The sequence below is a fragment of the Triticum urartu genome, chromosome 2 (assembly GCF_003073215.2).
Source record: "Triticum urartu cultivar G1812 chromosome 2, Tu2.1, whole genome shotgun sequence".
NCBI classification, from domain to species: Eukaryota; Viridiplantae; Streptophyta; class Magnoliopsida; order Poales; family Poaceae; genus Triticum; species Triticum urartu.
The window spans coordinates 742123848-742138040 of record NC_053023.1 but is presented as its reverse complement, the minus strand read 5'-3'; the positions used below and the strand labels follow the sequence as shown (position 1 = coordinate 742138040).

Genomic DNA, 14193 nt, shown 5'->3' with positions numbered 1-14193 from the left:
TTATTGTTGAAACAAGTGAAATCTAACGACTTTTTCACTGTTTGAAACAGATATTTCTGCTGAGTGAAATGCATTTTAATACTTTTTGGGTAAACAAAGTGAAATTAGTTTTTAGATAAATTTTGTAATGAGTGAAATCAGTTTTCCAAATCAGTGAAATGTGATTTTTCAAATTTGTTAAATACTTATTTTGGAACTAGTGAAATTATATTCTTTGAAATGAGTGAAACAATTTGGAAATATTAGTTTTTTTAAACAAGTAAAGTTTATTGTTGAAACAAGTGAAATCTAACGACTTTTTCACTGTTTGAAACAGATATTTCTGCTGAGTGAAATGCATTTTAATACTTTTTGGGTAAACAAAGTGAAATTAGTTTTTAGATAAATTTTGTAATGAGTGAAATCAGTTTTCCAAATCAGTGAAATGTGATTTTTCAAATTTGTTAAATACTTATTTTGGAACTAGTGAAATTATATTCTTTGAAATGAGTGAAACAATTTGGAAATATATTTTTTTGAAACAAGTAAAGTTTATTGTTGAAACAAGTGAAATCTAGTTTTTCAATTGAGTGAGTGTAATATTGTTTTGAAATAAGTTTCTTGAAATGAGCAAAATATAGCTTTAAAATCTAATGTTTTATGAAAATGATTTCAAAGATAATTGAAATATATATATATATATATAATATTTCAAATATATGCAAAATTGATCTTGTTTTGAAGGTCTTGTCACCATGAATTCAAATATACAAAAAGTTTCAATAGTAGACATTTGGTTCAAAAGATATGAATCATTAAAAATAGGGGATGAAAATAAAATGCATGTCATATGTATGGCCCGAGAGAACGCAAGCATGCATGCACAGTTTTCTCTACCCAACTCTCTTTCTTTTGTAAAAAACTGACTTCATCTGACACTAGTACATGTATTACTATGTGTATTCTATATCTGAAAATAGAATATAAAAGCTATATGAATCTTGACAAAAGTGACAGACGGTGGATTGCTTACCGGTAGCTCCCGTCTCCGTTAAAAAAAAACTTAGTCGGCACTTATCCATCCAAACCGTAAGCTCGAGGCGTAGCTTATCCAGCTTCCTGCCTGATGGACCCAAGTGAGCGCGTGCATATGCCGCTCCAGAGATTAGCAAACAAGTTGCTCAAACGCTTAAACATCGTGTCAGGTTTAGGACGTTCGCCGGAATTTTAATTAATATATTCAGGATTAAGGGGGTGTTTAGTTCCAGGGACTTTTTCTAGTCCCAACACAAAAAAGTCCTTAAAAGTCCTTAAAAGCACCTCCTTAAGAGTCTTTTTCAAAAAGTCCCAGGAACTGGAAAAAGTCCTAGCACTAGAGAAGCAAACACCACCTAAACATGGTAACTAGAATGCAATGCATGCATCCGGTTCTGGCTCTTTAGTCCACACTAGATAGATAGCTAGTGCATCAAGAATGGTCATCTTGTGAGCCTTGCTAGATACACGTAGGCATGGAGAAGCTTTCTCTAATACGTGCACATGCAAAATACTATTACATTTGTTCTTCCGAAAATGGTTAGGAAAAACATTATGTAAAAACTTCCCAAGCTCATAGATTCTTCGGTCCGACAAAATCTCGTCAAACAGCTCCCCTTCCGCTAATTACTATATGTTTGAGAACAATGTGTCAACCTAATAAGGTGACAAATTTAATGGAATAAAATTTAACAACAATGTGGAACATGAAAAATGATAGGTATGAACTATCGTATCGCATAAAGTATGGAGCATAGCGAGAATAAAATGATCTAAAAAAATTGCCCGTATGAACAAAAATATACACCATCTTGTTTGAAGTGATATATGACTTTCCACTTCACTTATTATAATTATGGAGCATAGTGAGAATACATACCATAATCAGATATCCCCAACAGGACGTTTGGAGATTGCGAGTAATAATACGAGCGTGAGATTGGAAATTAAGTAATGTTTACCATGGGGTGACACATGCAATATTGTAGTTTTGGTATTCTAGCATGAAATTATTAAGAATTTTATTTATAACTTGGGGCCCCGGTAACAGGCAGGAAATATACAACGTTAGAAATTGTGAGGGAAACTTTCATGCGGAAACACATGACATGAGGAATTCAGCGAGAAACACATTTTTTTTAGAAAAGGAGGATTACCCCCGGCCTCTGCGTCTGAAAGATCCATGCGGGAAACACATGGCACGAGAAAATTGTGTGGGAAACATTTCGGCGCACATACGGGGCTGAAAACACACGGCATGAGAAATTGGGTGCATGATGGCACTACCATGTTGACGAAGACCACGTCGCCTGAGAAGCTCCAGCTTTCAGCGATGTCATCGTCTGTACCCAACCTGATCTTGTGTGATGAATAGGATAGTACCGAGCACACAAATTGACTTAGTTTGACTGAACTGGCCATGTGTCGTCATGTTTTGTTTGTTATATGAAGAAACTAGTTTAAGTACAGCCTCCTTGATGGCATGGTGCATATATAGCTTTCACGCCTGCATGAACAAACGGCATACTAGGTGCATCGGCATATCTGAAGAAACCACACGTAAAATCTGGATCCGGAAACAAACTCGCGCTTTTCTTGGGATATACTCCCTCCGTCCGGAGTAGTATTTATGACCAGTATTTTCCTTGCTTGCAATCTGTTAATTCATATTAAATGCTTGAATTAATGTATTTTTGGCCAAAGGGGATGTAGCTCAATTGGTGGAGCGCTAATCAATGCGGAATAGAGGCACGGGGTTCGATTCCTCGCATCTCCAACTTCATTTTTTATCGCTTTTGTTTCCTGCGAAATTAAATCATATTTTTTAGCACGCGAAATTAAACCATTAGCCAGCAAGAAGATAACAAAAAAACTATGCCACCCTGCATGGATTGACTCTTGGGTCCATCATACCCCCTGCAAGCCGGAGGCCAGGCCCAATATCGCCAACAAAAAAAGCGACAGCCCAGCAAATAGGTGTTCACTTTGCTCATTCCTGTTTTCTTTCTCTTTTTTCGCCGGCACTTGTCACACGTTGGGCGCACCCGATTTTTGTTTTTGTTTTTTATATGGCTTTTTTTCTACTTTTCATCATTTTCTTATTTTTCCTAAGTTTTGGCGAAACAGTAAGATTTACTTTTTTCACTTTTTCAGGAAGCAGTGTTAAAGCACAACAAGTGTTTCTGCAAGAAGCACAACTATTCTTTCATGAAAAAAGGAGTCATAGTCTGTGTTTCTCAAACAAAGGAGAAGCACAACCTGTGCTTTCTAAAAAGGAAAAGGTACAGCATGTGCTTCCGGAAAGGGAAATGCACTATTGTGCTTCCCTAAAAAAATAAATGAAAAAGCACAACTGTGCTTTCGGGTATCATTTATTTCTTCAGTTTTGGTCTTTTTTTATTATGGTTTTTTATTTTCTTTTGTTTTGGCTTCCAGGTTTTTGTTTTGGTTTTTTATTTGGTTCCTTTCTTTCATGAAAAAGTACGTTGAAACCTATTCACAATGGATACAGTTTTGGTGATCTCGACGTGAGAAATCCAACTATGAAAATCGTTTGTGATTTGGTTCAAGAGATAAAACGTTTTGAAAAACAAATCTATGAAAAAAGAAAACACACAGGTTGCGACAGGTGGCGCACCGCTGGCCCTCATCGTTGCCAAATTGCGTGCAACACCACCATATTGCTGGTCGGGCACCTGCCAACTGCAATACAGTGAGTGTCTAGCACATCGAGAGTGCGAACGAATCCATAGGTCTTCAAGACGACGCCCCAAAGAGGGAAGTGATAGATGTCGACACTGTCGCCTGATCGGGCCATAGGCTTTCACCAGAAGAACTAGATCCGAGGGTGTGCAGAGGATGGACTCGACGGCGGCACCTCCGAGGATGTGATACAACGTCCATGATGCCAATGTCGTCGACCAACAAGAGCCCAACAAGCTTTCGCCCAAAGCACAACCCAACACCACACGTGAAACCACAACACAGTGCACCTCCTCTACCTGCACAACTCCCAAGAAGCCAGTGCGGCAGCAACACCTGAGAGCCGCCGCGAACCTCATCTCACCAACGGGCAATGTCGACGGGTCAGATCCAATAAGCCCGACCGGATCGGGCGCCCTCCCAGTTGTATCGCCATGAAGCCGCTGCAGAGCATCGCCTAACAGGGGGCTGAGCCTCGCGCAGCACCCACATTGATGTCGGCCGAGGGAGACGCCCCACGTATGCGGCAAAACCCACCTGAATCACAACACCATAATGAGAGTTGGGGGCTGCCACCCCTCCACATCTCACCGGGCGGATCCGCCGAACCGAAGCACACCACCGCCACAGTGGCAACATCCCAGCCGTGCCCGTCGCTGGGAAGGCAAGCCGCCACCCGCAGCTTCCACCCAACTACGGCGAGGGAGGGAGCGGAAGGGGTGGCGGTTATCTAAGATAGGTATGTGATCGATTAACTGGTTTGTTTGTTAGGAAGACATCAACTGTTTTGGGTGCGTATCTAAACAAACCACGTAAAATCAGAGGTGTGTTGGAGTTTTAACTAATCAATGGATTAAAACAAACTCAGGCTTTTTCTTGGGATATTAACGACCAATAGTATTTTGCTTGATCGCATGTAATTAAATAATTAATATTAAAATCTCAAATTAGTGTAATACATATGAATGGGGATGTAGCTCAATTGGTATTTCTTCTGTCGTTTGATTCACTTTTCGTGCATAATTTTTTTATCCTTCATAAATGACCGGGAAGCATGAAAGAAAAGGAAAAATCTGTGACGCTGCATGTGATGCTGCTTTGATCTTCAAATGGGATGGAAGTTGGAGGCTGAGGGCAGCGTTGGCGTTGCTATCACGCAAATTCATTAGATAGATAGGAGAAGCTCCAGCTTCAGCGAGCACACAAATCAACTTAGTCTGTGCCCTTCGTTGGCCGAACTGGCCATGTGTCGTCATGTCTCGGTTTACTGTTTTGTTTGTTTGGAAGAAACTAGTTTAAGTACAGCCATCTGGCTGGGTGCATATATCACTTTGATGCCTGCATGAACAATACGCATGGTGCAGTACGCTGACTCGCTGAGTAACGTCGGCATATCTGAAAGAAACCACGTAAAATCTGGTCAGGTTGCCGCTTAACTAACCTTATCACTCCATAGAAACAAACTCACGCTTTTCTTGGGATATATATTTACGGCAGTATTTTTCTTGATTGCAATCAGTTAATTAATATAAATTCCGTTGAAGTAATGCAGCCAATGTGAAAGGGGCTGTAGCTCAATTGGTAGAGCGCTAATCAATGCGGAATAGAGGCACGGGGTTCGATTCCTCGCATCTCCAACTTATAGTTTTATCGCTGCCTTTTTCCCTGCGTGCAAGCCAGCAAGAAGATAATTTTTTTTGCCACCGTGCATGGGCTGATAAGTTTTTGTTAATAAATATGATCAACTTTCAGTCGCCAATTGTTGTGCTCGAAGTAAATAAAACTAGCATTGGCATTTTTCACATGGACCAATCATTTTACATTTGCATACTAACATTTTAGATTTTTATTCAGCTATGATCGGTACTTAAGAATGGAGAAATGCTTCTTTTTTTTTGCGAATGGAGAAATGCGTTACGGAGTGCATTGAGTTATGGGTCACTAAAAACAGAATGCAAATAAATAATGAGATTACCTTCCGTAGATTTGATTCAACGTGTTAATTTTAGAATTTCCGACGATGCATGTTCAGTGAAAGGAGAGGTCCCCGTCGACTACGAAATTAAATCAGCCAGCAAGAAGATAAAAAATGCCACCATGCATGGGCTGACAATTTTTTGTTAACAAATATGATCAACTTTCAGTCCCCAATTGTTGTGCTCGTAGTAAATAAAACTAGCATTGGCATTTTTCACACGGACCAAGCATTTTACATTTGCATACTAACATTTTAGATTTTTATTTAGCTATCATCGGTACTTAAGAATGGAGAAATGCTTTTTTTGCGAAATGAGAAATGTGTTACTGAGTGCATTGAGTTATGGGTCACTAAAAACAGAATGCGAATAAATAATGAGATTACCTTCCGTAGATTTGATTCAACTTGTTAAATTTAGAATTTTCGGCGATGCGTGTTCAATGGAAGGAGAGGTCCCCGTCGAATATGAAATTAAATCAGCCAGCAAGAAGATAAAAAAAATGCCACCATGCATGGGCTGACAAATTTTTGTTAACAAATATGATCAACTTTCAGTCGCCAATTGTTGTGCTCGTAGTAAATAAAACTAGCATTGAAAATTTGCACACTAACATTTTAGATTTTTATTCAGCTATCATCGGTACTTAAGAATGTAGAAATCCTTTTTTTTGCAAAAGGAGAAATGCATTACGGAGTGCATTGAGTTATGGGTCACTAAAAACAGAATGCGAATAAATAATGAGATTACCTTCCGTAGATTAGATTCACGTGTTAATTTTAGAATTTCCGGCTATGCGCGTTCAGTGAAAGGAGACATCCCCGTTGACTACGTGGCAGCTGTGGTGATTCGTCAATCACAAAATGATATGTCAGCTCAGTCTCTCGGAGGTGCTCATAGGGGTAAGGTGTGTGTGTGTGTGTCATAGAGGTGACTGTACACGTGTATATGTGAGCACCCGCGTCCGTGTTGTGTTCTTAAAAAAACATGCGTAGATAAGCACAGGTGTCACATACTTTTTATTTCACACTGTATTTTTTATTGGTATATATCCAGCATTTTCAAACACAAGGTTCATCAGTTTTCAAATCTACGTCAATACTTTGGGGAAAATCATCCTATATCAATGGTTTTTGGAAGGGAAATTTAACATCCGAATAGTCATGAGAATGAAGAAGTGACACGGCACTTTCTTTAATTAAAATTAAGTAGTAGTATATAATTAATTAATGAATACAATACATGTAAACGGGGATGTAGCTCAATTGGCACTGCTCTTAGCTAAGCTTGCAACAGGCTGGGGGATTGATACCTTCCATCTTGGACTATTTTTCGATATCTCTCATTTTATTTTCTCGCAAAGTTCAACTGAATTAACCCTTCTTAGGGGAAGTTGAATTAAGCGCTAGGCGCCGGTCGGTCGGCCAAAATTTTGACCGGCTGCCTATGCGCGAGCCATCCGACCAGCCTCTGGACTTCGCCCCTGCACGCAAAACACATCGTATCTCTCCTCACTCGAATTAGTAGCCACAACGCCTTGGCTCGTTGCCATCCACAACCTTCCCCTGCCTCATCAACAACACCGTACCGCTAATTGATGTCACTGCTCCTCGGTGCGACTCGTCGTGGTCGACGGCTGTATCACTGGTGCTCCGCTCCCTTTGCAGCAAAACACGCTGCCGGCCGAAGCAAATTGTCCATGTGGTTCCAGCATTCGTCGCCGATGCAACGGCTCGCCGTAGTTGTGATCGGAGACGAATGTAGCAACAGTGGGTGCTAGTTCCAGCATCCAGAGACACCACGACGTGATGCGTCCCTTGGAGCCGCTCCAGTGGTGCCTGCTCATATCCGTGCTGCTCCTCCTCCTTGGCTCTACCTCATCATATGTCGGCGCCTTGTCCTTGGAGGTGTGCCAGTTGCCCAGGAGGGTGTCCTTCCACGAGCGGTGGAGGCCTCCCCGGTTGTTGTCGTCATGGTCGTGCCTGGGGCCCCCGAGTTGCATGCCATAGCAACCCGTGGAGGCCACTCTTGGAGTCTGGCGCCGTCCATGGCCTTGGTCGTCCTCCACTTCCTCGTACCAACGGTCGGGCTCGATGCGAGGGAGGGGCGTACCATCACCGGAGTCAGAGGAGGGCAGCCCGCTCTGCTCGAAGTGCAAAAAGTACTATTCACCATATGTGACCATGTCTGTCTTAGTTAACCACTAGATCTTGAAGGCGCGCGTTGCCGCGCCCGTCCATCTTAGAAAAATAACTATAAAAATATTCGATAAATTTGGAACTATAATAATTATTAGCATATGACAAATTTGTATTGTCTAAATTATTCTACATAGATAGAGAGACAGAGGAATCAGTGATCACAACTACATCATGTAAGTAAATACAAATCATGAATATCATCACATCAATATTTTATGAACACTTGAATGTGCAATCCCAGAATCCAGTTATGACATATATCTCTACTAATGTCTGGCACCAAGATACCGAACTGTTTAAAAGAAAAATATAATATCTACTGCACAATATCATGTACATACCAATAATTTTATGCTAATGTTTTGCTTTCTCTAAAAGGGGTTCATTTTCATAAAGTTGCTAAATCTTTACTGCACAACACACAGTTATATGAGTGAATGACAATGGCGGCACAAATTACCAAAAATCTGATGAGTCGGTATATGATCTCCTTCTCAATCAGTAAGAAGGCATGCGTCACCAGAGTAGTTGTCTATGACATTGCATGATCACATGATGATGTTCCTTCGAACTGCACAAACATTAACATAATTGAAAGTCAATTACCAGCACACGGTGAATACTGAGATGAACTAATTGATGGTGGTCAAGAGTAAAAGTGTGGGGTAGCCTATGTTGTCTGTCATTTTCTTGCCGCCTCTCACTACATGGGAATACAATGGCAATTGTCGCTCGTTTAGGAAAGAAACATGAAATTTTGTATTCTTTCCCTATTAGTCCCACAGTTGCAAAGGCAATAGTAAAATTGTCCTTCTAATTCTGCAACAATTTTAGTAGTTGCGTTAATGTCAAATTGTTTATCTATCATAAAACAAAGAATGAAGAATGGCTGGAAACCTGAAAAAGGACCTGAGAATTATATTAACTAATAGGTATGACTATTTTTTGCTAGTACCATTATCACTTGCAGCTTGCATACATATCTTTACCATGTAAGAAAAAGCAAGATTCCACACAATGTAATATAGTTCTGTCATACAGACCCACACAAAACAAATATATAACAACCAAGTTTAGACTTTGCAAGAGATGAATGGTTAACTACAGGAGAACAATTATCTCTTTTTTCATGCCACTACGATATCATGATGCAAATAAAATATAACTCGATCATAAGTGTCTGTCACGATGAGCTTCCAGCTTAGAAATAATGATCATGCTCTCACCATTTGAGTATGCGCTTTCCCCACAGCCTCGAAATGGGACTAACAAATGAAATGTTTTCTCATCACGTCTTTTCAACCAAGCCTGTAGATGTTATAGCACCAAATCATGAATAATTGGGACACAAGGTCTGAGCAACAGCGTTCAAACCTAAGTTATCCACGCACTACAGCCACTCTAGACGTTTATCACTCAAGGACAACTGAGACAAAAAATTAACGTCATCTCATAGTTTCTTGCAAGGAAAATTAAATAGAAAGTACGTGAAGGACACTGCAATACGATGTCACATGCTCACCTGGATCTAAGCAGAACGGAGCAGAGCAGAAGTGCAGAACTATCGCCCCAACGTTGTGTTCGCGTGTATCATCTGGCCTATGTTTCCGCGCACAGAAGGCGAGAAGGCATCCCGCCGCCTGCCATCATCTGCTTGTCTAAGCTTGGGGTTTCATGAGAGGGATCGGATGGCCGATGAACCACATGCGGCATGTTCCGTTGGTCTGGTCCACTGTGTGAAAAGGTTGCAGCCGTTGAACATGGAGTTTCAGCTTCGGTTACGGGAGGGGAAGGGGCGTGCGGTACAGATGCAAGGCATGGAGGATGATGAGCAGGAGGACAGCCGGCGGTGGAAGCCGATGGGGCGGGCGGCTGCTGCAGCCGTCATACATGAACACTGCAAGACATGAAATTTAAGAACAACAAGGAAGGGGCTACGGAGGAAGAGTAGAAGGCGGGTGGACCATACTGGCACGGAGGCAGTTGCGGAGCATAAGCTTGCCCACGGCGGAACGCCGTCGTGAGGAAGGAACGGCGGCGCGGAGGAACAGAGAGACCGTTCGTTCGGGGGTGGGATAGCGCTGAAACCTGGAGAACTTGGGCTGTTGGCATGAATGGAAAGAAGTAGGCCTTAACAGCCCGATTACTGAGAGGAACGCGAGGTCGTTCCGCGGAGCAGCGGCCCGCGAGACGGTGCTGCGACGCGCACGGGCGTCCTGGCTCGCCTGACTTTGATCTGCATCGCACGTTCGAGGATCCGACGACTGAGACTGTCAAATTGCTGTGAAGGCTCCTAGGTAGCTGTGTTATACTGTTTTTTAATTTTGTTTGCTAGGAAGGAAATAGTTCGAGTATAATTACAAATTAGTGCAATGCATGTGAACAGAGATGTAGCTTAATTGATAGAGCATTAATCTATGTTGGATATGGAGGCATGGAGATCCCTACATCGCATATCCAATTAAACTTTTGCTTATTCTTTGGTCAATCACTATCATTTTTCCTGCAAAAACTGTGTCTTTAAAGCCAACAAGCTAAAACCCTGACAAATACTGAATTTTTTCATGTTTTTTCCCGGTACAAATTGGGTATCCATTGAATAGTTATTTTAGAAAAAAATATTACCATAATACGATGATGTGGATCTTTTAACATTTGTTAATTTCTATTACTCCATTCGGAATTAATTGTCGTAGAAATGGATAAAAAAGGATGTATACAGAACTCAAATATGTCTAGATACATTCATTTTGTCTGACAAGTATTTTGCGACGGAGGGGGTATTATTTGCTGGCAAATATTGGACTGGTGTACTGCTGTACGTTTCAAAGCAGCAAGCAAGGATTCGAGTACCCAAATACCGTAGCAGCCAAAAAGCTAGCCTGAACCTTCGTGGAACTTTCGTGGGGCCCATTTTCAGTGGCCTTGCGTTACCACAACCCCACCGCTTTCCTTCATGTGATCCGCCCCTCCCCCATTACGTCACACGCCTATCTCCTCTCTATAAAGGATTGAGTATTCTGCCCACAGGCCACAGCCATTACCACGCCTCGCACAATTGTCGCCAGGCAAGACAAGGGGAAGGTCTCTGACAGCTAGCAAGAGAGCAAGGCGATGTCAATGGCGGACGAGCAGAACGACGCTGGCCCGCCCGGGGCGCCGCACTTGCTGCTGCTGGCGGTGGTGGTGGGGCTGCTGGTTGCGTGGCCGCTTTTCCTGGGTGGCAGCCGCGAGGCGGTCATCGATACCATCGCCAAAGCCATCGCCGAGCTGCTCGGCCCCGTGGGCCTGCTCCTCCTCCCGCTGGGGCTCCTCCTCCTCATCCACCTCCTCTCCTGCGACGGCGGCTCGCCCGACGCCGTGTACCATGTCGGGGGATCCCCCATCGGCGTGGCGCTCATGCTGGTCCTCATCCTCGCCCTCCTCTACTACCGGTCGGCACTCTTCGGCAGCGGCGGAGGCGACGACAAGTAGGCGCCTGCAGTAGGTAGAGTCTCTTCTCGGGGTGGCTGGTTGGGTTTTCTTTTCCATGTGCTTGTTCTCTTCCGCCTCTCCTCGTCGTCGGTAGTCATGCATCCTGCACCACCGGCCAGCAGGCAGCAGTAAATAACAAAGTGACAACTTTGCGTTTAACCTGTTCCAAGTGTTGCATTCTAATCTTTGTTCTATTGGCATCCATCTCACGCGCCCAAAGACAGACAAACAAAAAGTTGGAACTGAATTTGACGTGGTCTGTGCGTTTTGTATCGATAGTGCATGAGACGCTGCAACTGCCTCGTGTCGTGTAGTGTACTACTCCAAAAGCTCATGGTGTTCAGTTTGTTGATAGTAGCTGAAAATGAAAACATAACTTTGAATCTCCAAAAGGAAAAAAAATTGAAACGAAAATGGCAATTTGAAGTCAGTTCTGAAACATCCGTGTACTAACAAGTGACGATAAACTCATCCGAGGCAGGAACGTAGCTTGCTTACTACTTGGTATCTTATGGTTCCTCTTTGCAAATAGACGCGCTTCTCTGTTCTCTATGTACTGGATCGGGCTCAGTTACTCATGAGTGACGCGGTGGGGGAGTTCCGCGGGTGTACTGATGTGATTTGGAAGCAAACTAGAAGCAACATGCGTGCTTTGTTGTGCCCGCTGACAGGAGTGCATCATGTACTGCACACGCTGTGCTAAGATGTTTTGCAATGAGCTTGCATTTAAGAAATTACAATTTGGATAATTTGGATAGTGGCACATTGAAAAAAGAATAGACCAACTGGGGAGGAACCTAGCGGCATTATGTTTTAGAGATTATGTTTAAGAGAGAATGTGAGACCTAAATTTGACCTGAAGAGAGGTCGAACCCAGGTTAGTGGGGCGAAACCACCGCGCTCCCACCACTGAGTTATGAGCTCATCCACGGATACAGGCACACTATATTCATCCCCTTGCTCGTATAGAAAATGTAAATTTCACCTTGAATCATAAACTGTTTCTTTTCGGTAAAAGATCGTTGGTTTTAACTTTCAAGAAAAGAATGAATCTTTAATTTTCGTAGTACTTCCTAGTTGTGCTTTTTCATGTTGTTTGCTACATTTGAACCATTTGGTGTATTTAAATTTGAATAATTCGTTTTGTAAACTTTGAATTCAGTTTGTAAACTATATGAGACAGGACTTTCAACACCAGGGTGGCCCTACACCCTCTATGAAATGTAAATTAAAAAAAAACAAAAAAAAAATCTGAAACTTTGAAACAACAAACACGATAAAGCATTCAACGTACCAGCAAAGTTTCAGCTTCAAATAACATTCGAGGAGCCCTCACCTAAAAAAACCAAAATCAGTGTTCAAAGTCTTTGTGCTCTTTTGAGCAGTATTTTTTTTAGGGAACCTCGACAGTTATCTGTGGCTGAAAATTTACAAGAACTTCAAAAGTTTGATCATATTTGATCCCCTAAAGTTTCATATTTTTAATTTTTTTTCATTTCTTTTTTGAATTTACTGTTCATGAGGGTGCAGGGGCACCAGGGAGCTCTCAAAACTTTCTCAAACTATATTCGTGATTTGCTTGAACCTTCATACTTATGTTTAGTTTCTATATGTGTGCAGTTTATATGTAGTTGTAATGTGAACTAGAATGCATAAGTTAAAAAACGAAATTACACTTCGTTATATTTAAGGGATCGGCTAGGTCCGGCCAAAAGTTTGCGGAGTAAATATACTTCACTAAACTTTACTCGGCCGGAAATTTCTCAATTTTATAGGGGATCGGCTAGAGTTGACCTAAAGTTCTAAGGAAAAAAAACTAGTCTGAACTTTAGTAGAACTTTCCTGGTGCCCACTTTCAGTAGCCTTACGTTACCACCACCCCACCACTTTTTTTCCTTCATGTCATATCCGCCCCTCTCCCATTACATCACAAGCCTATCTCCGCTCCGCTCCGCTCCGCTGCACTAGTCACACTCCCACCCCTCTCTAAAGGCTCGAGTACTCTACCCACTGGCCACAACCATTACCACGCCTCGCACAATTGTCGCCAGATGAGACAAGGATTGCTAGCAAGAGAGCAAGGAGGTGTCAATGGCGGACGAGCAGTACTACGCTGGCCCGCGCGGGGCGCCACATGGGCTGCTGCTGGCGGTGGTGGTGGGGCTGCTGGTTGCGTGGCCGCTTTTCGTGGGTGGCCGCGGCGAGGCGGTCACCGATGCCATCGCCGAGCTGCTCGGCCCCGTGGGCCTGCTCCTCCTCTCCTCGGATCACGGCCCTGGTGTGTTTGCGTTCGGCGGCTCGCCCGACGCCGTGCTACACGTCGGGGGATCCCCACATCGGCATGGTGGTCATGTTGATCCTCATCCTCGCCCTTCTCTACTACCGGTCCGAGCTCTTCGGCGGCGGCGGAGACGACGACGAGTAAGCGCCTGCCAGTAGGTAGAGTCTCATCACGGGGTGTCTGGCTGGTCTGGTTGGTTGGTACTAGAGTCTAATGCCAGCAGTAAATAAAGAAGTGACAACTTTGAGTTTAACCTGTTCCAAGTGTTGCATTCCAATCTTGGTCCAACTGGCATCCATCTCTCCCAAAGACAAAAATAGTTGGAACTGAATTTGACTTGGTCTGTGTCTTTTGAACCGATAGTGAGACGCTAGCTGCAACTGCCTCGTACCGTGTAGAGTGTACTACTACAAAAAGATCATGGTGTTCTGCTGATAGTAGCTGAAAATGAAAACATAACTATGAATCTCCAAAAGGAAGAAAAAGAAAAAAATGGCAATTTGAAGAAATTTCACGGGTTGTTTAGCTGAACCATCCGTGTACT

At 42.8% G+C, this 14193-nt stretch overlaps 1 protein-coding gene and 1 pseudogene across 1 annotated transcript; both read left to right on the top strand.

Moving 5' to 3' along the window:
• Window positions 1-10941: 10941 nt before the first annotated feature.
• On the top strand, window positions 10942-11601 carry LOC125534576. Its single transcript, XM_048697764.1, has one exon. The coding sequence runs from the start codon at window positions 11009-11011 to the stop codon at window positions 11366-11368; it is 360 nt and encodes a 119-aa protein (XP_048553721.1). The 5' UTR covers window positions 10942-11008; the 3' UTR covers window positions 11369-11601.
• A 1759-nt stretch (window positions 11602-13360) lies between these two features.
• Window positions 13361-13953, top strand: LOC125534575 (annotated as a pseudogene).
• The last annotated feature ends 240 nt before the right edge of the window (window positions 13954-14193 follow it).

What these genes read in the sequence shown, in the direction of transcription:
- LOC125534576 (XM_048697764.1), top strand. Translation starts at nt 11,009, where the DNA reads ATGTCAATGGCGGACGAGCAGAACGACGCTGGCCCGCCCGGGGCGCCG.